The following is a 24,566-nucleotide window of genomic DNA, read 5'->3' on the forward strand; positions in this document are numbered from 1 at the left end:
ATCGAGATTTAGGGTTTGATTTCAAATTAAGGATTTTGTTTTCGATTTGGGGATTTTGTTCAGTTTTCTCTCGGGTTCACTCAAGTTCAAAACGGTGTCGTTTTGACACTAACGGGGAAGATTAACGACCTATTAACGCTGGCTGATTGCTCCGTTTAAGAATTTAACAACATGTCTAATTCGTCGTGGTCAACAAGGTTTGATGATTTAAACGGTAAGTCAACAGAAGTTCATGTTTATAATGGCCTCCAAGAAAGTTGATGATTAAAATGGCCACAATTTGAAAGTTCGTGATTTTAACGACATTTTTCATGTTACGATGGGCAACAAGGAGACAAATGTACGTGTGATGCGAATGCTTGCTGGGCCCATTCTGTTTATTACCGAACAAGATATTTCACTTTACACCACTCGTTTTTGGAACACGTTGTGACTCAGTTACTGTGTCAATTTCATTTGTTTTAGTAGGGTTCATGAATTGAAATTGACACTATGAGCAATGATGAGGACATAAGTATATCGTATGGCTTCGAGTGATGCAAATGCTTGCTGGCCCCATTGTGTTTAAGGTCAATTGAAGAATTGGACAGTTTACGAATCATGACCGACGAGATATATTTCACTTAAACCACCAAGCTTTTATGCTTGTGAATTTTAAGTCATAGTTTTCAGTTTACATTATTGTGAAGTTGTTTCACTTTACTGGAAAACTGTTTGTGCGATGACTTTTGTTTGCGGAAACAATTTCTTGTGTAATTAGCAAACATAACAATGAAAAACTGAAATAAGTAGTAGTTTATATATTTTAAAGTGAGTTTACCTTTTACTTAATTAGTTAATTCTTAATTGTCGTTAGATCGATGATTTTTTCTCGTAGCATGGTATCTTTTATGTGAACTTTATAAAATAAAATATAGAGTAGAGAGAGTTATATTTTTTTGTTAGGTCATCATGGTAAATTAGGCATTTACGTATTAAAAAAAATAGTATGTGACCATATATATAACATGTTCTACAAAATAATTATCTATTCCGAGAATTAAATAATAATCAAAGTTGGGTTAAAAATCCACTATTTAATGACAATAATTTACAAGATTGATATTTTCTCAATTACATATTGTTTCGGTACCTTTTTTAATTGCCTCAATCACTTTAATTTCTAAACTTTATTTACATTTTTATCAGATTAATTATTTCTCCTGTGCTGATAACCAAATGTTTCTACAATAATATGAGTGAAATACATAGAATTACATGTGTCTCAGCATTGACATATAGCAAATCTATATATAGGTTAATATTTTAAGTCCAGGGTTTCCAGTATTTATTTTTACTTTTATTTAACTTATTAAGCTAAGTTAGTTTCTGATTCATATTGATATTTTAATCTTGTTAAATTTAAACTGTGAAATCACAGCTTTAGATACTACTCTAAGTTGCATATATGTAAAAAAAGAACAGGTTTTTTGGGTAATATAAATTTAACATTCATTAAAAAAAAAGTGAAATCATTTCATAATCGTACTATTTATTGAGTTGTGATAGGATAGGATGGAGACATTTTATTTTAGCAGCGGCAAACGGCTACAAACATAAACGAAAAGACGTAGATACGAAGTAGGTGCATGGGGACAAATACTGAAAGACATGTTCATAGATGCTTAAGAAGGCACGTAGTAGAGTGGGTTAGGGAGCTTGAAAGTCCTCCCAGGGGTATCCTCAACCAAATCAGCCCATTGGTCTCCAATATTGCCAACAATGTTGTATCCTTTCTTCACAAGGCTATTCCTCACCTTTGACTTGTACACCACTTGCCTCAACTTCGAGTTGTTTGGCCTGTGTTTCAACATATACTCCTCGATTCAGTCATATATGATACTTATAGTTACTGTATATATAATTAAGCTAATTGATACTTACTTGAATATGAGATGCTTCCAGTTGCTCACGCCAGCAGCCTTGAGATTCGCGAGAGTGACGTCTGAATACAACTTCCATCGGTCACTGAGGATGATGGGTTCAATCCCGAGTTCTATGATGTTTTGGTAAAGATGTAAGGTCTCTGGGAGTCCGGGAGTTGATGCTCCGGTGCCTAACCACGTCCAGTAATCCCCTCCATTTACCTTCTCAGTCCTAAGAATCCAACAAAAAAAAAAAATTGTACTTTAACATGAAAAAAATAGATATGAAAACAAAACAAAAAAAATTTAGGTCATTCAAATTATTTAGAGTTGTGAAATTAATTAAATACAATAAAACCTAAATGTGCGTTTCCATATATTGACATCTAAAGTCTAAACATTTTTGAAGAATATGAAGAGAATATTGTTAATGCAATGGAGGTAGTACGTAGAACTAATATTAATCATTATTATAATGTGTATATATACCCGTATCCATGTTGGGCGTAATAGGGGATACTAGAGAGGAGGGTGTCGTCTAGGTCAAAGATCCAAACATTAACGGTGTCGTTCTTTAGGGCAAGTCCTTTTGCGTAGAAATAAGCCTCTTTGCACACAGTTTTCGAGTCGTATTGGTACTGTTTGGAAGTGACCAAGTAGTCTTTAACGTATTCTTTGCAATTTTTCGGCACCGTGTCGAAGTTTATGATGTTAGAGGTCTCAACACCAAGATGCCAGCTTCTGCAGTTGTGGTAGTTGATGGAAAGCTGCTCTTTTTCTAAGATCTCGGCTTCGTTCGCAAAGATGGTTTCCGATTTGAGGAGCTCGATGATCCCTGGAACGGATGTCGAAGACCGGCCCTGGGAGACCGTAGCGGCCAAGAGAAAGAGAAGTGAAAGCGAGAGGATCTTCATGTTTTTCTTGTATGGTTTAGTTTTTGGTTTGTGATGTTTTTTGTGTGATACTTAGGGCGGTATTTATAATGAGGCAGGTCTAGTCTACGGTATGGTTACTTATGACGACGGATGGGGGATTAGGAGATGATAATTGTACGTGTATGGTTTCGATTTGTGCAACAAATGCTGCTGGCCTTCATATTTATTTATCGACGAGATTTTTCGTCCACACCACTCGTTTTTAGAGCACGTTGTGAGTGTGCTAAATTAGAATTTGACGTTTTGTTGTTGCTTTTAGAAAAATAAAATAATAATTAGGCTTTTATATATGATTGTAAATTTTGAATCAGTGTCGGTTTACACTTTATTATAAAATACTAATTATTAAGAAATTCTTCCACATTACTAGAAAAATATATGTGAATATGATGACTTGATCAGTAGAACTTGTGTTTGCGGAAATAATTGGCAAAAGCAATGATGAAAAAACATGATATATCTAAAAAATAGTATTAGGGTGGGTGATCTCCATTGTATGAACGATTTTACTACTTTCATTATATTGTTACTGTGGAAATATTTATTTTCCGTATAATTAAATTTTATTTCGAACACGTTAATTTTGAATGTAAAAGTCTAATAAGATAAATTAAACTAGTAATTTTGGTACAGCATTAATCCAACATAGCAAATTAGCAATATAGGTAATAATATTTTACCTCTAAAACTTTAAAAAAAAAAAATTTTGGGTAGGAGATGGGACACAAAGATCTCCCATAATTTATTCAAAACTTAAAATCAAAAACAAATCTGTCATGGACACGCAGTACCATTAGTATCATCCGACTTAATCGACACAACCCTACTTGGAACCACCTCCAAAATATGAAAACCTAAGTGAAGAGAATACGCATAGGACGATAATCCATCCGCAAGACGATTAGCCTCCCTATACACATGCGAAATACGGACACACCAGTCCCTTCAGATAAAGTCATGGCACATATGTACCAGGAACGACAATGGATGCGAATCACTAATCCCTGTCTGAAGAAAACCGACAACTACTTCTGAATCAACCTCCAACTCTAAGCGAGACACTCGCTTACCCCACGCAAAGTGAAGACCATAATACACTCCCCACAACTCCGCTAGAGCAGCCGAGCATATCCCTATGTTCACCTCAAAGCCTCCTAACCAATTCCTTGACACATCCCGTAACACCCCATCAGCAGTCGCCAAACCCGTATGACCCTGTGATGCCCCATCCGTATTCAGTTTCAACCAACCCTCATGTGGTGATTTCCAAGCTATCATTCGCTCTACCCTTAACGGTTTATGTGTAGAACCTTTGTTTTTCAAAAAAGCCGTTGTTGCCTCCTTTGCCAGGTCTTTCAAGAACTGCACCCTATCACGACATTTTCCATTCACACCAAACACATTCCCACATCTCCACTTCCAACCCCACCATACTGATATAGCAAACAATTTTGACCAAGCACCACTCAAATTCTCATATAACCATTCCAACAAAGATGTCCCAAAAAACCGAGTCTGTCTCCGCAAAGGCACTAGTCTCCTCCATACTCCCTCCATTGCTGGACAATCTCGTAAAATGTGAATGATGGTCTCTTCCCCCCTTTACAAACTTGGCATAAGGTTGAGTCTGCAAGATGTAGTCTAAACCGTTCCGCATTTGTCATTATCGCTTGATTACCCATGAGCCACATAAAAACATTGACCCTTGCTGGTACCACCACACTCCACACACGGGACCAAAAGGCAGCCATATCAGGTAATGGTATTGTACTCCGCGTGAGTAGTTCATACACCGACGTGACAGTAAAAGACCCGTCTGAACTCTCTCCCCACGACAAGCGATCTGTCGCGCCTGTAACCCTGTTTACCACGATAGCACCCAGTCTTAGTCTGGTATCCTCATCAACATAAGAAGACATCTCTCCCAGATTCCATCCAGTGCCATCACGCCACATATCTTGTACTAGTACACTCAAACACTCCGCAGGTAAGGACCCGAGCACCCCATCACAAAGAGGCTTTTGTGTGAGCCACTTATCCTGCCAAAAACGAATAGCACCACCATTCCCAAGCACTTAACAATGACCCAAACTGATTACCTCCCTAATACTTCGAGCTACACTCTGCCACATAGAGGACCAAGTATTTTTAGGCAATAACCATGACATATTATGCATATCACCCACCTTGTACTTGCTTCTTAGCACATATGCCCACAAGCTGACATAATCATGAAGAAGTCTCTAACCCAACTTTAACAGCAAGGCTTTATTCATTTCCGCAGCCTGTCGAATCCCAAGACGACCTTGCTTCTTCGGGAGACAGACTCTCTTCCAAGAAATCAGGTGTTGTTTCTTCGTATCACCCTGTACATGGATGGATGAAACATTTTCCTTAAAACTTTTTCTAAATTACTCTCAACCATGTCCAGTATATTATAATTGTGTCTTTTTTAGATATCGACTATATTAATCAACAAATAAGGCAAATTAAAATAAAACAAAAAAAACTGGTTGCAGTTTTAGAGCACTCGGATCTCGAAATATATGGCCATGTTTTGCTGAAAAAATAATATATATCAATGATTTTAGTTCTTAGACGATCATTTTTATCATGACAGAAATAAGCTACTTTCCTATGTAATGTTGTATTTAATTAATTGGGTGTAATATATTCCCTTTTGATTTTTGCACATAAGTTTACTGATCTACTAATATATTAAAAAGAAAAAAAAATTAGAATATTAACGTTTAATTAGTTTGATAATATTTATATTCCATGCTAAAATAAAATTTTTGAAACTCTCTTATTATTTTATCTTACGCCTTTAGCAACGAGTATTTTTGTAATGTTAATACTGTTTGATTTAGGTATAAGAAATATTTGATAAAAAACCTAACATCACCATTATTTGTACTCTTAAATCGAAATTAAATTAATACATTGTTTCCACAATAAAATTTTAACTCGCATTTCCCTCTCATCGTAAAGAAGCTTTAGTGGAGATTCAAACCTCGTACTAAATCCTTTGCAAATTATCCACCAATTATACTAAAAGAAATTCATTTAACTTTTTCTCGATATATATATATATATATATTGAATTGCAGGCCAGAAACAACTTTGCAACAAAGCCATGCAATAGATACCTTCCATATATTTTTTTTTACTTCAAACCATTATCTGCAATGAGGGAAGAGAGGTGGATATAAGCTGAAATATAACAAGTTGATAAGATGAAAAAGAATAAGAGGTCCGAAATTGAACGCTAATTAAATAATATATAAAATCGTAACAATAAATAATTTAATAGCTACACTAATTATCGATACAAATTTGAATAGTAACAAATTTACATTGGGCCCGACATGAGGAACAATATCTTTGTCATCAAGATTTTCCACACAGGGACACTAGCAAAATTGGACCCCTAACTTGAGTCAATTGCAATGTTAGATTTCTCTTTTTCTCTCTCCAATATTTGTCACTTTCTCCCTATTAAATCACTGGTCATTTATTGTATTCATAAAAATACCATTATTTCTGATTTATTTGAATTTCTTGCGAAAATGTTTATTACATCCATATCCTCATCTTCTTCTTTTATTTACGGTTGTGCCACCGCCATCAATTTTTCAACAACCATGAACTACCAAATTTGAAGCTCTTAAAGCTTCAACAACCTGAATTTGTAAGCTTAAATAACACCAATGCTATGAAAACTTCATTTTCTTCCATCTCCTCTCCATTTTAATCCAAGAAAATTTGCAAGTGCATTTATCTTGTTATATGTCATGATTCTTGGATAGTGATTAAATTGGTGCTGGGTTTCTTCGGTGGTAACTAAAGACGACGTCCTTGGTACTTGACATTGCGAAACAACCACAAATAAGGTTATTTTCCGGTAGATTTCGTGATTTTCCTTGATTTTTTTGCGAAATTAGACTTCATTTGTTAGTCTAACCGTCATAATATCATGTAAAGTCTACTATGTGGTCAATTTTGCAATTAAAAATTTATCGAGTTTTGAGCCGGTAGACTGAAATTTCAGTCTCCTTAATTTCATTTGAAAACAAAAAAATATGGTTCAGACTGCATTATAATCTTTCCGTCAGATACTTCATTTGCAGTCTACTAAGGTGTATTTTTGCAATTGACCAAATTCTTGACTTTTTAGTTATGACTGCCGGACGAAGTCTTCTTACGATAATAAACGAGTAGACTTCTATAGTGACTATTTTTGGAGTTGACCAAAATATTTAAGCATTGACCGTAATATTATTATATTAAAATAATTAGTTGACTGCAAAAGAAGTCTACTAATTAAAAAAAATAAATGTTGGTCAACCCCAAAATGACCACGGAGACTGCAAACGAAGTCATCATTCCTGGAGACTTTGTACGTAGTCTACTTGGCGAAAGTCAAACTTGTTCAATTGCAAAACTAACCACGACGAAGTTTACATTTTCTTGTTGACGGATAGATGAAGTCTACTTGTTAGACAGAAGTCTACTGTAAAGTCAATGGGTTGGTCAATTGCAAAAATAACCAGAGTAGACTATAATCGAAGTTAACTTATTGAAACTTTCTAAGAAGTCTACTCTGTTATATGTTTTTAATTGCAAAACTGACCAAAAATTTAACAAAGGAAGACAACAAAAGAAGTCAACTATCCTAGTAGACTTCATACGGTGTCTGCTTTATTAAATTGTAAATGCAAAAATAGACCACACAAAATAGACTTCAAGGGAAGTATCTTCATAGAGACTAGTTTATGTCTAAAATGTTGACATCAACATGAAGTCGTCATAATTTGAAAACCAATTTATTGCAAATTGGTGAATAATTTTTAAGATTTTCTTGTTGTATTCTTTGATATATGTTATGTACTTGCTTCTATATGTTTTTGACATGATTATATTAATACATATAGAGAAATCAAGTTTTTGGTTTTCTTAGGCAGTTAGGTCATTAACTTAGACTTATTTTTGAAGTCAACATATTGGAGTTCTGTGTGAAGTCTGTATTGATGACAAGAAAAATAATCTCGGTTTTAGAAAACCAATTCCGGTTTATTTGAAACAGTTCCAGAAAATATAAAGAACCCGACTTCTTTGGCAGACTTCTTTACCAACTAACGTCAAATCAATTAAATCAATTTAAACTTTGTAATAATTATGTCGATGACTTCTTTGGCAGACTTTTGCACGGGAAAATGAACCGTCTACAAATCAATCAAATCAATTTAATATTTGTAATGATTATGCTGAAGATTTATCCGAAAGACTTCTTCAAATAATGTAGAATTCTATAAGTATGAAATGAAGTGATATAAAAATTTTCTAAGAATTACCCAACCGTGAATGAGTTCAGTCTCCAATACTACAATGAAGTGTATTATTAGCTATTAATTGTTACACTAAATTACAAATTTCTAGGATTTTTTTTTTTCAGTTTTTCTATATCAATCTTGGTTAGTGTTTTTTACTCTCTATTTTATTATAATATATTATTATTGGTATGAAAGAATCAAATATTAGATAATAAAGACTTTTGCTGTGAAAGAATCAAGGGAATGAAACTTTGTCCTTTTTATTACAGACTCTTAAATAACATGATCACTTCCCGTGCTAATATGTGTCTCTTTTAAACACAGACCACACACATGTTCTTTTCTCATTCACAGACTTATGTTACAAGAGTTTATGTACAATGGCGTTCTTCAGTTTGTTTGCTCCCACCACCTGAAAATTGTCTATTTTTAACATTGTACTTGAACACCTCCCACATGTATAATACAGTCTAAACCAGATACAAGACTCGATGATATGTACGAAAAGCAACTCAAGTTTTCTTCATTTTGGCCACAACAACATTTCAGTGAAATTGTCAAGGTCCTGCAGGTATTGTATATTTGTAGTCTCTCAACAACAACCATGAAACTTCAGCTCAAGAAACATCATCACAAAAACTAACACAATTCACATAACTTGAGCAAAGACAAAGCAAAAATCAGAACGAGTTCATCTCCAAAGTGAAAGAAGCATTAATAATCTAAATTTACATAAAATGATATAGCAAACTGAACAACAAATGATTTTCAATCTCCACCTACTCAGTGACACTCTCTTCGAATCTTACGCCCCATAGCTTGGTCTCCTTGAAGGTTGTGTTGTCATCGTGGCTCATTAAATGAAACGGCGGCAGACTCCGTAACTTGCTTCCAATCCCGGAGAGAGAGAGATAGAACGGTGTGTGGATGAGGCAGAAGGGGAACACGATGCAAAAACAATTTTTAAAACAATCAAAGTGTGGTTGTGAAACTAACACCTGATTTGTGGATGAAACAAAAACCAACCAAGTTCATTGTGAGTGAAACCAATAATAGACAATGAAACGTTAAGTTGGATTTGGAGGCCACTGATCTTACTGCTGTTTGGTCCACTTTCACTTGTAATTGGTGCCAATTGTCCTACTACCTTGATGATATTCTCTGTTGAAGACTCAAATTCCTCTTGTAAGTGCTGACGACCTGCAAACAACTTTACAAGAAATCAATTGGAAACAGAACCATAGATCTTTTGAACGAAAATAAAACTTTACCTTGTCAGTCTAATGGCGGTTCTTCTTTCTATTGGCTCCTTGTTATCTTGTTCTTAAAGAAGTTCCTTGGATAAAACAGGTTAGAATTTTCAAGAGGTTTGTTTTCTTAATTATAGACCGAGGGTGTAGTTTGCACCAAAAAACCTTACTTGTTTGTGAGGACGTTTCTTTACTTGTCGAGGTGATGTCTCTAAACCCTGCAAAAGTAACTCAATTTTCAAAAATCACAAATCTGAGAATTTCATCAATCTTAACACTACCTGAATCTCCTTCTGCCAGAAAGAATCCATTTTTAGTCGGAAGCTAAGAGAAGTCAAGTTCAAAATAATCTATTAGCAAACAAATCACTCACAACAAAGCAGCTACAAATAGGGTATAAGCCAATTTGCAACGAAATCAGAACTCAATAAAGAGCAGGGACTTAATACGAAATTCCAAACTCAGATCCAAAACGCAAGACCAGTCAAAAGCCTTGATGGTATTGTAGTATAATCAATTCTGACAATTTTTAGAAATTTAAACCTTGAGAAACGAGGAGGAGGAAGAACCCTAATCAATTCTCCATTTGAGAATAAGATTGTCGAAGCCGCTCGAAAAGACTGAGAAACCTTCCACGCTGTAGGGAAGTTCCTGAAACACAAAAATCTCAACGGCAGTAGCAATTCAACAAGATTCTTCTCGATTTCTGACGAAACTAAGCCAGATTCAAAGATTGAGAGGGAGAGCAAAAATGTGTGAGAAAGACGGTGAGAGGGACGACGAGAGAGTGAGAGAGCGAGGGGAGATCGAATGAAAAGAGAATGAGAGACCCTAACCTCACCCGTACCACCAAGAAGAGCTTCATCATTGCGGGTGCTCCGACGCATCTGTCGATAAGATTCTTTGGTGCTCCGACTTTGCCGATGAATCCACCTTTTAGTTTCTTCTTCTATGTCGCCTTCCTCGGCTTCACCTCTCAGCATAACCGAAATCCTCCGGGATTGAAAATTTCAGTTAAGGATCAGAGTACCAATAGCTTATTGTATGGCAAGATCTCAAAAAGAGAGACATAGGATAAGACAAAGAAAAGAAGAAGACATTACCCATCTAAAACTCGAGATTAGGGTTTGGACATCTAAAAGGTCGATCTCTACACCATGTTTCACAGAGAGAAGAGCTGTAGATGACGAAGATGAAGAAGAAAGGTGATTATGATGAGAGACAGAGATTTTTTCGTTTTAGAATTGCTTATCGCCAGAGAGAGAGAGGCAGAAGGTGGAAGAGGAAGAAATGAAAGCTATTAGGGTTAGGGTGAATGAAAATTAGGTCTATATAACTCGGTTAATTAAAACCGATCGGTTATGCTCCGTTGAACCGAACCAAACTGTAACCGAATTATCAAATTATTTCCGCAGATCAGTTTGTTGATCTGCTCTGACGTCAATTTGTAATTCACCTTAAAGAAATCTATAACAGACTTCCTCCGGATTACATCTGTCATTTTGACTTCTGTTTTTTGTTTGGTCGTAAGGGAGTAAACTGTAATTTCATTACCATTAGTGGTTATGTTTCTCAAATATCCAATATAGAATTTACGATTTCATTCAAATGCAAATAAAGGACAAAAAAAATGCAATTGTCCCCAAAAAGTTATATCTTGATGAAAGCTACAGTTTCAATGTCTTCGAACAAAGTAATTATTCTCTCTAAATACATTTCATCTCGTGATGAAACGTTTAAGTTAGTTTAATATATGTTTTTATATATCAATTATATTAAACCAAAGTATTACAACGATATTAAGTTGTGTTTTTGTTTCTAAACTATGATTCATAAATACCTTTCGAGTTTCGATATAAATAAAATCTGAGTCAATCCACTTATTATGTTCAAACGATATCTTATCTTATTATATAAAGCTTGATGTCAAAATTACTCATTAACAAGATCGTGACACTTATTATATAAAACTTGAAGTCAAATTACTTATTAACAAAATCGTAACACGTATCAAATATATTAATTAGATGTTGACACGTGTTAAAATATATATTTTTTTAATAAATATAATAGGACTAATTATATTTACAGGATTTGACATGTATCTATTTTAAAAAATTTAATCTCTAAACCAAAAAGGAAAACTAAGAAAATCAATATATTTTCCATTGTATGCTACTTATATTATACCTATGTGTGTTCTCAATAAAATTTAACATGTGTAAGCAAAAACTTAATTTATTAAGCGTGTATATTAATCAATAAATAATGAATAACAAAGTTAAAAAGAATAACATAAGTTATTTAACATAATTTTAGTTGGATATAAATTGTATTTTATCGTTGTAATATAAATTTTATTGTAAGTAAGTACACAGAACCTTGAAAGAAAATAAACTTAAAAAGAAAATAAACTTAAAATGAATACATAATGTGTATTAGTATAGTTTTACATGTTTTATTTTAAAGAACTTAATGCATGTAGTAATATGAGAAACCTGGAAAAAAATTATAAAAAATGAGTTTGTACGAATGAATTTTTGGTTAATTGATGAAAACTGACAAAAGTATTACTCATGAAATTATGACATATAGAAGCATAATATTTAGGATATTTTTGGATTTCCAAAACTTTTGTGGATGTTAACTGATTTTTTACTGATTATTTTTATTTGTTAAATTTAAAATACTAACCAATATACATATTATCTCATATGATGCTCATATTATTTTTTTCTTAAAATTTTAACTCTAATCCATGAAGAAGTGAATTATGGTTTTACGATAAAAAAGATAGGTAAATGTGATTACTAAACTGAATGTCTAACGATGAAACTTATTTTAGATTTACATTTTTTCAAATATTAATATGTATAACTTTAAACAAATTCATTTAAGAATATTAGTCATTTTTATGTGTGATTTTATAATTTCAACACATGTATTTTTATAACGCATATGTCAAAACATAAGATAATTTGAAGTAAATTATAATGTATAGGAATGAATGTTCTTCAGTTATTTGATGAGAATGTCTCTATATCTTTATATATGTTTTTATTTTATAAATTTCACTCATTTAAAATTGATTATGACATGAGGTAAAATTAGCACTTAAGAGATACCAACATAACAAATATATCCTAAATAATGCTGATTCATTTTTTTGTAAATTATATTTTGTTAACTTTTATTTGTATTTTCAATTCTTACTAATATATAGTTTTGATATGATGTATTAATTGTGTTTGATATAAAATATTTAGTTCTATGCATTAAGATAAAATATGTAATTAAACTTAAAATATGGTTTATTACGATGGTATAGATATTTAAATGGTACTCTTTGTGCTATAAGAGTTTTTGAGTAAAAGCACAAAGATTAATAAACAATAAATATTATGTAATTTATAAAACTTCAACCAATAGGAAAATATACTGCATAGTTCAAATAGTCAAAATTTGTTATATTAATAAAAATTGTACATAGAAATTTGAGAAAATATTTTAAAATAGAGCAAAAATTCCTTAAAACTCTTATATAACTGAACTGAGAGAGTATTAAAATGAAATATGAGAGGTTAATATTCAATATTAAAATGTTACAACATAAAATCTGAAAACAAGTATATTACTACTTAATTATTCTAAATAATTTTTTCTAATTTTTACCCGCGTAATAACGCGGGCCTTATCTAGTTATATATAAAGTATACAGTACCATTTTAAAAGTTACTAACTCACCAAATCGTAACAAGTGTAAATTTCAAAAGTTACTAACTAAAATCATGACAAGTGTCAATTTTACACAAATTTCTAATTTTAAAAGTGAAACGATCTGACCCGTTTTTTTTAAAATAATAAATAATAATAATAAATACTTTACAACTAATGGTCATATACCCTCTAACCACCTAACCACAATCGCACCCAACAGCAGAAATAATAGTACCAATAAATAACCAATAATCTAATAATAAATAACAAGTATTAATTCCAAATCATAAACTAATGATCCAATCAACATAAACCATATAACCAACAATCCTAAACAACATTCTATGACTCAACTCTAGCAACCTAACAGAAGCCAGACAACCAAGCGAGCCACTAGAACATCCTCCTCTTCATTGCTTTGATTCCACGATTACACTTTCCCTTTACCTGCACCACTCTTTTGTTGTTGTAAGCAAACTCTTTCAGGTTTAGGTGATCTACCCAATGGCCACCCCAATCCAACACACACATCCTCAGCAAATCCTCCAACGTATGGATCATCCTCTCTGACTGTCCATCTGTCTAGGGATGATAAGTTGTACTCATATGCACCTTAGTGCCCATCTCTGCCTGAAATGCCCTCCAGAACACCGAAGTGAACTTAGAATCCCTATCAGACACAATACTCGCTAGCACCCCATGCAACCTGACTATCTCCTTCACATATTTCTTAGCCAAGACCGCTGCTTCATCAGTCTTCTTAATGGCCAAAAAATGTGCCGACTTAGTCAATCGGTCCACAATGACCCAAATAGCATCAAAGGTCCGAGACACTGACAATCCTACCACAAAAGTCATAGTGATTATATCCCACTTCCACTCTGGAATGGGCAAAATCTTCAGCAACCCACCTGGAACCTGATGCTCAGCCTTCACTAGCTGACACACGTCGCACCTCACGACCCAACTAGCTACATCCTTCTTCATCCCGACCCAGTGGTAGTACCTCTTGAGATCACGGTACGTCTTAGTCGCTCCTAGATGAATAGAGAACTTGCTCGCATGAGCCTCACTCAAGATCTTCTGTCTCAGCTCCTCATCCTTGGGCACACAAATCCGCCCATGCACCAAAATAGTACCATTAGCCGAAACCTGATACTCAGAACCAACATCATTTGAGGCATTCGCCAGCCCCAAATCATTCTCCTGAGCCAACCGCACCCTACTCAGAAGATCTGCTCTATCAACTGCCTCCAAACCCAACGGTTCCTGAGAAACAACAAACAACCTCAATGCACTAATTTCTCCTACTAGAGACTCCATGTCCTGCCCCTGAGCCGAAGCTGCCCTCTTCTCGCTCAGAGCATCTGCAACCAAGTTAGCATTACCAGAGTGATAGGCTATCTCCAAATCATAATCTGACACCACCTCCATCCACCGCCTCTGCCTCATGTTCAGCTCAGGCTGAGTGAATATGTATGTCAGGCTCTTATGCTCTGTAAACACCTGTACCTTTGCACCATAAAGATAAGATCTCCAAATCTTCAGGGCAAACACTACAGCAGCCATCTCCAAATCATGAGTAGGATAGTTGTCCTCATGCTTCCGCAACTGCCGCGAAGCGTAGGCAATCACCTTCCCATGCTGCATCAACACACACCCCAAACCAACTCTAGAAGCATCTATATAAACAACATAGGGTTCTCCCTGCTCAGGCAAAGCCAATACTGATGTAGTAGTCAACATCTCCTTAAGGCTTGCAAAGCCCTCCTTGCACTCATGTGACCAAACAAAAGGAACATCCTTCCCTGTCAACTTAGTCATCGGACGTGCTCTGCTCGCAAACCTGTACACAAACCTTCTGTAGTAACCTGCCAAACCAAGGAAACTCCTGATCTCTGTGGCATTATGCGGTCTAGGCCAATCCCTGATAGCCTGAATCTTCTCCGGATATACAGAAACCCCCTCTGTAACAATATGACCCAGAAACCTCATCTCATGCCGCCAAAAACTACACTTGCTCAACTTAGCAAACAACTTCTGCTCCCGCAGCTTCTCCAGAACTGCCCTAAAATGCACTGCATGCTCCTCAGGACTCTTAGAAAATACCAGGATGTCGTCGATGCGTTAGTCAAACCAAACGACATCACCACAAACTCATAATGCCCATACCTTGTAATGAACGCAGTCTTCCTCACATCTGGCTCAAACTCTGTTGTAGTCTCAACCAACTCTGCACATGTAACATAACTCCGTCCTCTGCAATGGACCCTCAAGTCATCACGAAGAGCCCTCATAAACCTCCTGATTTGGGCCTCCTCAGACCCTCAAGTACTTGCGGTTGAACTCCTCCACGAAGTCAGCCCAAGTCATCTCTTCTGCATCTCCTAGCAGCCACTGATCTCCACCACACCTGAGCATCACCAATCAAGTTTTGGACCCCTATGTCCACCCAAAACTCCTCAGGACATCTCAGAGTCTGGAAGTTACGTTCCACATTCGTCCTCCACGCATCTGCAACAGTAAGGTCTGTACCACCCAAAAACCGCGCAGTATCTCCCCGCATCCGCAGTCACTGGCTGCCACTCCTCCGCCACCACTGGTGGCACTACCTTAGCCCGAGCCGGTACCACCGCTGGCAACCGCTCCAACAATTGTGCTAACAAGCCTGCAAGATCAACTCCTCCAGGGACTCCACCTGTTGGGACTACCACACCTAGAACCCTAGCACCACCGGCCTCTCGAGGACCAACACTGCCCCCACCGGCCACACTCATGGATCCCTCCTGTAGGCCCTGCGACTCGCCAACACCCTCAGCTATTACACTCTGGTCCATAATTTCACTAACTGGTGGGGCTCTACCCCTACCACGACCTCGTCCGCGTCCACGACCATGTCTGCGTCCATGACCACGACCAGAAACAGCATCCTCTCTAACCATCTGCACTACCATGAACAGAAGGCTAAGCAAGCAATTTTAACTAGAACACAAAAACATAAACTCACCGTGGAATCACACAGTAGGTTGGAAGAGGATCTTCTAGGACTTCATGCCACACACAATTGACTAACTCACATAATCAATCAAAGCATGCAAATCCGTAACATCTACAACACAAAGCCTAGTGAACCCAAATCTAGAACCGTAAGGGCTCTGATACCAAACTGAAACGACCCGACCTTTTTTTAATAACAAATAATAATAATAATAATAATAAATACTCTATAACTAGTGGTCCCATACCCACTAGCCACCTAACCACAACCACACCCAACAACGGAAATAACAGTACCAATAAATAACCAATAATCCAATAATAAATAATAGGTATTAATTCCAAATCATAAAATAATGATTCAATCAACATAAACCAGAGAACCAGCAATCCTAAACAACGTTCTAGGACTCAACTCTAGCAACCTAAGAGAAGCCAGACAACCAAGTGAGCCACTAGAACATCTTCCTCTTCATTGCCTTGATTCCACGATCACACTTTGCCTTTACCTGCACCACAAACACAAGATGCATGAGTATTTGATAAAACACTGAGTGAGGCAATCCTCCCATCTACTGGGCTATACACACAAGCAACTGAGATACCAATGTCTAACACAATTAACAAACAAAGCATACAAACCAGGGAAACAAGTATCAGTCTCGCTGGAAGGGAGGTGTCGACTGACACCAGCCAAGTGTTGACCAATGCTGCTCACTGGTGTCGACGGACACTCTCCTGGTGTCGATCGACACTGACTCTGCAATCGCGATCCGCTCGAAGCCGAGAGTCGCATCTCGCTTCCAATCACCACCAAATCGTCCAATACTCAAATCCAAAACCATATGCATCCGTAGGAACCTAAAGCAACATTCCCAGCAAGAAAAACACACAAAACAACAACAAACAAGCAAGAACAAAGGAATCTCAGGCTTAGATCAGCCATGATCATGCACTCACCTCTTTGCAGGAAGTTTCTGACCAACAATGACGAATCTCACACTTCCAGCAAGTTTCTATCACCCTCCTAGCCTCAGATTCCCCAAGAACAGCCAACAATCTTCTCAAAAATCACCAATACTCAAGAACTCTTCTTTCTCTCTTTTTCTCTCAAAAACTCAAAGCGGCAACAATACAACCTTTCCAAAACCCTTCTCTGTCGACCAAACACTTAAATAGCTCGGTTTAATGATTTTCCCTAAACCAAACCGGTCCAAATCGATAATTAAAGCGAACTGGTCGAACCAGAAATTAATGGTGTCGATCGACACCCATCTCCAATAAAGATACATGTAGTTCCTAAAGAATATTTTTTTATAATAATTATATTTATACAAAACAATCCTACATTATATTGAATTATTGGCCTAATAAAGAAAAATAATTTAAATATAAAGATATGTAGTCTCTCATATCTGTGTCATATATATAGAGAGAGGAAGAGGTCATTCCAATGAATCGAACTGAATTAGAATTTCAAACATGAGCACCAGAGATGGAAACCGAAAGTGTGAAAAGAATGAAAAGTCAGCAAACAAAATGAATAGAACTATTATGAATAATGATCATAACTGTGAAAATAATGAAAAGTAAACCTACAAAAAGAATAAAACTATTATGAATAATGATCAGATTGTTATGATGGAGAAGGTGTTTAGAGATGAACCTCATATGTCCGTGTTCTGGGATTATATTTTGGGTTGTGTTGAGTAAATCAAATGAGTGGATTTTAATTAATTTCGGTTAAATTAAATTCTAGTTAAATCTAATTTAACAAAAAAAACCCTAATTCCCCCTCTTATTGTCGACGCCTCCTCTTCTTTTGTGCTATTGTCGACATTATTATCAGAGAGAGAGAGAAAGATAGATAACTCTTGGTTATTTGGTTTAAAAGAGAAAGAGAAGAAGATCAAGCTTTTTCTTAAGTAAAGAGTGAAACAGAAATGTCGGGGTATGGAAGAAGGAGAATCCGACTGCTCAAATCGTTTCGAAAAGTATTGATTTTGGTAGGGTTGTAGCTAAGAGATTTTCGTACACGCTCCTTTTTACTGAAGTGAATTTGAGTTAATATTCTAGGAGATATCGGCAGTTTCGTGGGGTTGTTTCTTCTTAGTCGCGGATTGAGATATCAGGTGTTTCGAGATCGATTGCGGGTTGACCTGAAATCTGATTGTGATGAAATTTTGTGGGAAGATTCTGGACGTCTAGACCTTGGTATTCACCGGAAGGATTGGAAAGTTAACGGCTCGTTTTAATTTTGTGGTTTCACTTGTGAGGTCGTTCTTTTCTGATTTTCTACCAGTTTGTTTTCAATGTTTGTTTGTTGTTTTGATTGGTTGTGTAACATCCGCGAACCGAAATCCCGGTTTAGGGATTGCATCGGTCGATGCAAGGTTGTTTTCTGCGGACGAGTTTAAGTTAAACGCTGCGTTTTGGGTTAGGGAAACCCTTAAGTCGTGTTTTTGTCTCATTCGACGAGTTCAGCCGTTTTTGAGAGAAAAGAAGGGAGAAAAAGTGTTCTTGAGTATTCTTGAGCATTCTTGGTGATTTCTGGTGTTTGGAGGCGTTTCCTGTAGAGATCTGTAGGTGGGATCGTTGTAGGAGCTTCCTAGGAGCGTGTTCTTGATTGTTTAAGGTTCAGAAACTTCTTGGCAAAGGTAAGTGCATGACCATAGCTTATCTAAGCTGGAGATCCTCTGATCTGTTTGTTTATGTGTTGTTAGGCTTGTTAGAATGTTGTATGAAGTGTTAGGAAGCTTTCTTGTGGCTTGGGATCGATTCTTGTGTTTGTAGGAACAGAGATCCGGCGAGAAGCTTCGGGGAAAAACGATGCTTGGCATGTGCGTCGGTCGATGCACTGCAAGGACGGCACAGCTTGACCTAGGAGCATCGGTCGATGCCATGTGGAGGCGTCGGTCGATGCAAGTGGAAGCATCGGTCGATGCAAGTGAACCTTGTGTCGACCGATGCATACCTTGTGTCGGTCGATGCTTGTCCCTGTTGGTGTCGGTCGATGCAAGCCTTGTGTCGGTCGATGCAGAACCTTGTTTGTTTGTTGATTGTTGCTTGATGGTTAGAGTATCTCTATTGCTTGTGTGTATAGTCCAGTAGATGGGAGGATTGTCTTACTGAGTGTTTATAAAATACTCATGCATTGCAATTTGTGTTTGTGATGCAGGTAAACGCAAAGTGTGATCGTGGAATCAAGGCAATGAAGAGGAGGATGTTCTAGAAACTCGATTGGATGTTGTCTGGCATTGCTAGGTTGCTAGAGTTGGGTCTTTAGAACTTGCTAGGTTGCTGGTTCCTTGTTTCCTATTGTTTGATATTGGAGTATTGTTATATTTGATTATTGGTTATTAGTTATTGGATTATTGTTTGGTATATGTTATTTCCGCTGTTGGTTGTGCTTGTGGTTAGGTGGCTAGTGGGTATGGGACCACTAGTTGTAGTTTATTATTATTATTATTTATTATTTATTATTTAAAAAAAAAAACGGGTCAGGTCGTTTCAGGTTGTAGGAGCGAGTTTGGTTCTTCTTGGATATTGGAGAGCCTCTCTTTTGGTTATAGTTATTTTCGTGAATAACTAGTGAGGGTGAGTGCGTGACCTTGAGCTTATCTGAACGATTGGGTTGTATGACTTGTTTGTGTGATAATGTGTAGGTGTGGTGAATGTGTTATTGGGTGTTCTATTTAATGGCTGGTTTGTTATGTTTTATTTATGGTTGTACTCTTGATTTGCTTGTGTGTATAGCTCGTAGATGGGAGGATCACCTCACTGGGTATTTCTGGTAGTACTCACACATCTCATTGTGTTTGTGGTGCAATTAATACATGTGTAGCGTGGAATCATGGCGATGAGGAGGAGGATGATCTAGGGTCTCGTTTGTGTGTTGTTGGTTATATTGTTCATGTTGGAACATTGTGTAGAAGCATGTTAGGTTGATGGATAGAATAATTAGGAAGGATATTGTATTAGTGATTGTTGTTATATGTATCCCGCTGTGCATGTTATTGGTTTATTGGTTGGGTTGTAATTGAATATTATGGGGTATTTAATTATATTATTAGTATTATTATAAAAAAAGGATCGGGTCGTTTCAACACTAAAGACATGAGTCAACAAACTAAATCAACGAGTACATATAAAACTCCTATTCAGCTTCGCATTCATATTTTTCAATCATTGACTAATATTATTTTACAAATTATAGGGACTCCATCTTACAACTATGCAGCTAAGAAAATAGTAACAAATTCAACTTTTTTTTTTTTAATTTTCCAAAATAAGTTATAACTAGCAAATATTCAAACCCATCAAATTTAACCACATATATCTTGGAAGGAAATCTTACAGAAAAAAGGATAATTAAATATATTTTTGATGTCAATCCACCTACTAGAGGATGTATTGATAACAATCAATATAATCATGCTCTAAACCAAAAATAAAGATGTTTCCGGAATAAAACGTCAAACAAGCATGACAATAGTTATATTCTATATTATGAAATTCAATATTCTTTACTATAATAATTATAAAATTAAATAAAATTGCATAAAATAATATTATTTTATAAAAGTGTATTGTTCTTTCAAGAAACAATAAAGGAGAAGACAATGACTTAGTGACATGTAATTATTGTGAGGTTTTGGTGTGGAAATCTGAAAGTCTTAGACAAAGTGGAAAAGAGATGAAATTTTTGATTTGTTGTCAACAAGAACGAGTTGTGCTGCAACCATCTCCACAACCTCCAACTTATTTAGATGACTTATTGTCAAGGTAAACATCATTTCGAAACAATATAAGAGTATATAATTCAATGCTTGCTTTTACATATATGGGTGGAAAAATTGATTACGATATTAATTCAGGAAATGGTCCTTTCACTTTTCGTATGCATGGTCAGAATTACCACAAAATTGGATCTCTACTACCAGTCTTAGAAGATCTACCACATTTTGCGCAGCTATACATATATGATACCGCTCATGAAGTACAAAATCGTCTTAATGCACTTGCCAAAAAAAATAATAATGAGTTGAATAAAAGTATTCTCAGCGGATTAATTGAATGCTTGACGAATACAACGAGTTAGCTAAAGTGTTCAGAATTGTTAGAGATAGATACGAATCTGGAACAACTGAAAAATACTTAATCAGATTAATCAAAAATAAAGAATGTGGTACACAATTTGACCTTCCACAAAGATACGTGATAGCTGAACTTATTGTGGGTGACATGTCTATTCCAAATTGTGATAGAGATATAATAGTGCATCCAAAAATGGACAAACCACAATATATCAGCTCATTGAAAATTTTGATTTGTTGTCAACAAGGACGAGTTGTGTTGCAACCATCTCCACGACCTCCAACTTACTTAAATGACTTATTGTCACGGTCAACATTGTTTTGGAACAATATACGAGTGTATAATTCAATGCTTGCTTTTACATATATGGGTGGAAAAATTGATTACGATATCAATTCAGGACATAGTTCTTTCACTTTTCGTATGCATGGTTAGAATTACCACAAAATTGGATCTCTATTATCAGTCGAAGGAGATCTACCACGTTTTGCACAGCTATACATATATGATACCGCTCATGAAGTAAAAAATCGTCTTAATGCACTTGCCAAAAGAAAAAATAATGAGTTAAATGAAAATATTCTCAGCGGATTAATTGAAATGCTTGACGAATATAATGAGTTAGCTAAAGTGTTTAGAATGCTAGAGATAGATACGAATCCGGAACAATTGAAGAATACTTAATCAGATTAATCAACAATAAAGAACATGGTAGACAATTTGACCTTCCACAAAGAGACGAGATAGCTGGATTTATTGTGGGTGACATGCCTATTCCAAATGGTGAGAGAGATATAATAGTGTATCCAAAAATGGACAAGCCAAAATACATCAGCTCTTTACATCCATCGTACATGTATCTACAATATCATTTATTGTTTCCATATGGTGAACAAGGTTATATGGAAATAACCTTTCCATATAGAGAAATATATACTACGAAGAGGTCATATGTTACAATGCGAGAGTATTATGCATATCAAATACATTCAAGATTGACATCTCCAGGAACAATAATTCGTTCAGGCCGTTTTTTCCATCAATACGTGGTTGATGCATACACTGCTATTGGGCAAGAACATATGAACTTTCATCTATATAACCAGAAAAAAACTTAGAGCAGATCTTTACAGTAATGTATGTGGTGCAGTTGAACAAGGAGATGTAGATTCAAAAAAACAAGGCAAAGAAATAATTTTACCATCTTCGTTCACAGGCAGACCGCGATACATAGTAGAAAATTATCGAGACAAAATGGCAATATGTTGACGGTATGGAAATCTGGACCTTTTCATTGTTAGAACAGCAAATCCAAAATGGGAAGAAGTGAACGAACATATAAAAAAGGCGGGAAATGAGAATGCAAATGACAAACCTGATATTGAATGTTGTGTATTTAAAATAAATTTGGAAGAACTCCTTAAGGACCTAAAAGATGGAGTCTTTTTCGGTCCTATTACAGCAAATAGAAATATAATTTATTACCAGATATTATCTTTTGTTATATTTGATAAAAATGCAGAAAAAATCACTAGAACAACTGCAGAAATAGTAAGAGCTACAAATTATAGAAAATTGTTTTATTTTATGAATTAATATATTTTGACTTGAAATTCAATTAATTGTTATTATGTTGTTCATATAGATAAAAAGTAATTTGGGCGAAAAAGAATTAGAAGGCGTTCCCACATGTGTGCATTCAATTGTTGGAAATACTTATTTATTCAAGATTCAAGTTAAAAAGTTTGATTTTGATGCATCATATCAAACTTTTACATTCTTGGAGATTATAGACCAAATAAAGGTAAATATCATATATAATATGATGTGTTATGTTTGCTAAATACAAAATATTATTTCAATTAACATATTAATGGTTTGTCTTTTGTGTTTAGAAAAGTTCAGACGATGAAAATTACGGAGCCAAACGCGAAATTTGTAACGAACGTCAAGAACCAATTGATGATCAACGGAAGAAACCAAGAATTGAGGAATGAATTTGATTTTTATTTTCTTATAAGTCTATGCATAAAATTAGGTTTTTATACAGTTATTTTAATTTGGATTTAACTCATCCTTAGGATATGTTTTATTATTATTATACCAAATAAAATAAGTGATACAAAAATTCTGATTTCATGAATGTTCAGTTAATAATTATTTAAAGAATATACTATTCAATAATTCATAATAATTAACTGATAATATATTATTTTAACTAAAAGTAATAGTAAGAAATATGTAATTTAAAAACGATCATACATTAACAATGCACACATCACTAAAATATAAGAATTGATGACCTATAATAAACATATATACATATATTTATATTCTACAATTATATAAATTATACTAATTAAAAATTAAACAAAACCCGTCTCTAGTGTTATATATTCATGGGGTTTTGAGTAATATTCATGTTTCTTATATACTAGTTAAGTTAAGTCACTTCTCATCTTTTTCATGTAGGATCTATTTGCACAAGTTCCTTAGGTCATCTCCATCAAAGATCCTTAAACATATCTTAGGAGATTCTTAGCTCAAAAACAAAACAAAAAAAAAATCAAAAATGCGAAATATACTTAGCATTGGCGCTTAGAAAAGTGATTTTAGGATCCTTTAGAACCAACGACGTGTCAGCATATTGTTGACTATATTTTTTAACAAAAAAGATAAAAATTACCCTATCTCCTTCTCATCTCTCTCTCGTCTTCTTACCGAGGACACACTTTCTGGAAGCGGAGGTAACTTTTTGATTAATTTAAGACATATCGGTGGAGGTAACGTTTTTACATCCATATGTCTTTGGACATTGTCACAATACTGTAATTTATATCTTCTCTTATCTCGTTCCCTTCCTTCTATAATGGCTTATGAGTTGCATGTTGATTGTTTTATGTCCAGCCGTCAACTACATAGCTATATCAAATCATCTCGGAGTTACACCATCGGTTTTAGCTGCTGGACTGGCTGCTGATAATGTTACATGTGCTGTATATTTCACGACATTGTTTGCTTTGGGCTCCAAAATACCTACCAAAGTTGTACCACCACCGAGTACCGGTAAGTCTGAATGTTGCTGTGATGTCCGGTTTCCGTTTGGTTTGGTGTCCTTTGGAAAGAATTGATCATCGAGGTTATGTAAATCTTAAGTTAGGTAGTCGTTTCTACTGTATTAAATATCCAGAGGAAGATGTTCTGTTTCATTCTTTTTATGAAATGTAATAATTTTGAAGTTTGTTTAAAATTTTATGAAATGCAATCATTACTAAGTTTTTTAAAATATACAATATTAACAAATTTAAAAAAAAAATTATACTATAACAATTT

At 35.2% G+C, this 24,566-nt stretch overlaps 1 protein-coding gene and 1 long non-coding RNA gene across 8 annotated transcripts; both read right to left on the minus strand.

Moving 5' to 3' along the window:
* On the minus strand, positions 1,501–2,875 carry LOC104706789 (vegetative storage protein 2). The gene is made up of 3 exons (XM_010423018.1): positions 2,394–2,875; positions 1,924–2,136; positions 1,501–1,839 (listed from the first exon to the last, which is right to left on the minus strand). Exons 1-3 carry the CDS (start codon positions 2,816–2,818, stop codon positions 1,665–1,667), a joined length of 813 nt encoding a protein of 270 aa, XP_010421320.1. The 5' UTR covers positions 2,819–2,875; the 3' UTR covers positions 1,501–1,664.
* LOC104706790 lies at positions 8,716–10,720 on the minus strand. 7 transcript variants are annotated; one of them, XR_002032977.1, is made up of 6 exons: positions 9,966–10,720; positions 9,704–9,746; positions 9,593–9,640; positions 9,444–9,508; positions 9,271–9,372; positions 8,716–9,170 (listed from the first exon to the last, which is right to left on the minus strand). It is a non-coding gene; the product is annotated as an uncharacterized LOC104706790 (long non-coding RNA). The 7 variants fall into 7 exon arrangements; XR_754481.2 differs by having other exon boundaries at positions 9,593–10,415; positions 10,526–10,720; XR_754485.2 differs by having other exon boundaries at positions 9,593–10,073; positions 10,259–10,720.

The sequence above is a fragment of the Camelina sativa genome, chromosome 8 (genome assembly GCF_000633955.1).
Source record: "Camelina sativa cultivar DH55 chromosome 8, Cs, whole genome shotgun sequence".
Lineage (NCBI taxonomy): Eukaryota > Viridiplantae > Streptophyta > Magnoliopsida > Brassicales > Brassicaceae > Camelina > Camelina sativa.

What these genes read in the sequence shown, in the direction of transcription:
- LOC104706789 (XM_010423018.1), bottom strand. Translation starts at nt 2,818, where the DNA reads ATGAAGATCCTCTCGCTTTCACTTCTCTTTCTCTTGGCCGCTACGGTC. An exon ending in TACGCCCAACATGGATACGG is followed by an intron (nt 2,137 to 2,393) that starts GTATATATACAC and finishes TTGGATTCTTAG; the next exon opens with GACTGAGAAGGTAAATGGAG. An exon ending in TGGAAGCATCTCATATTCAA is followed by an intron (nt 1,840 to 1,923) that starts GTAAGTATCAAT and finishes GTTGAAACACAG; the next exon opens with GCCAAACAACTCGAAGTTGA.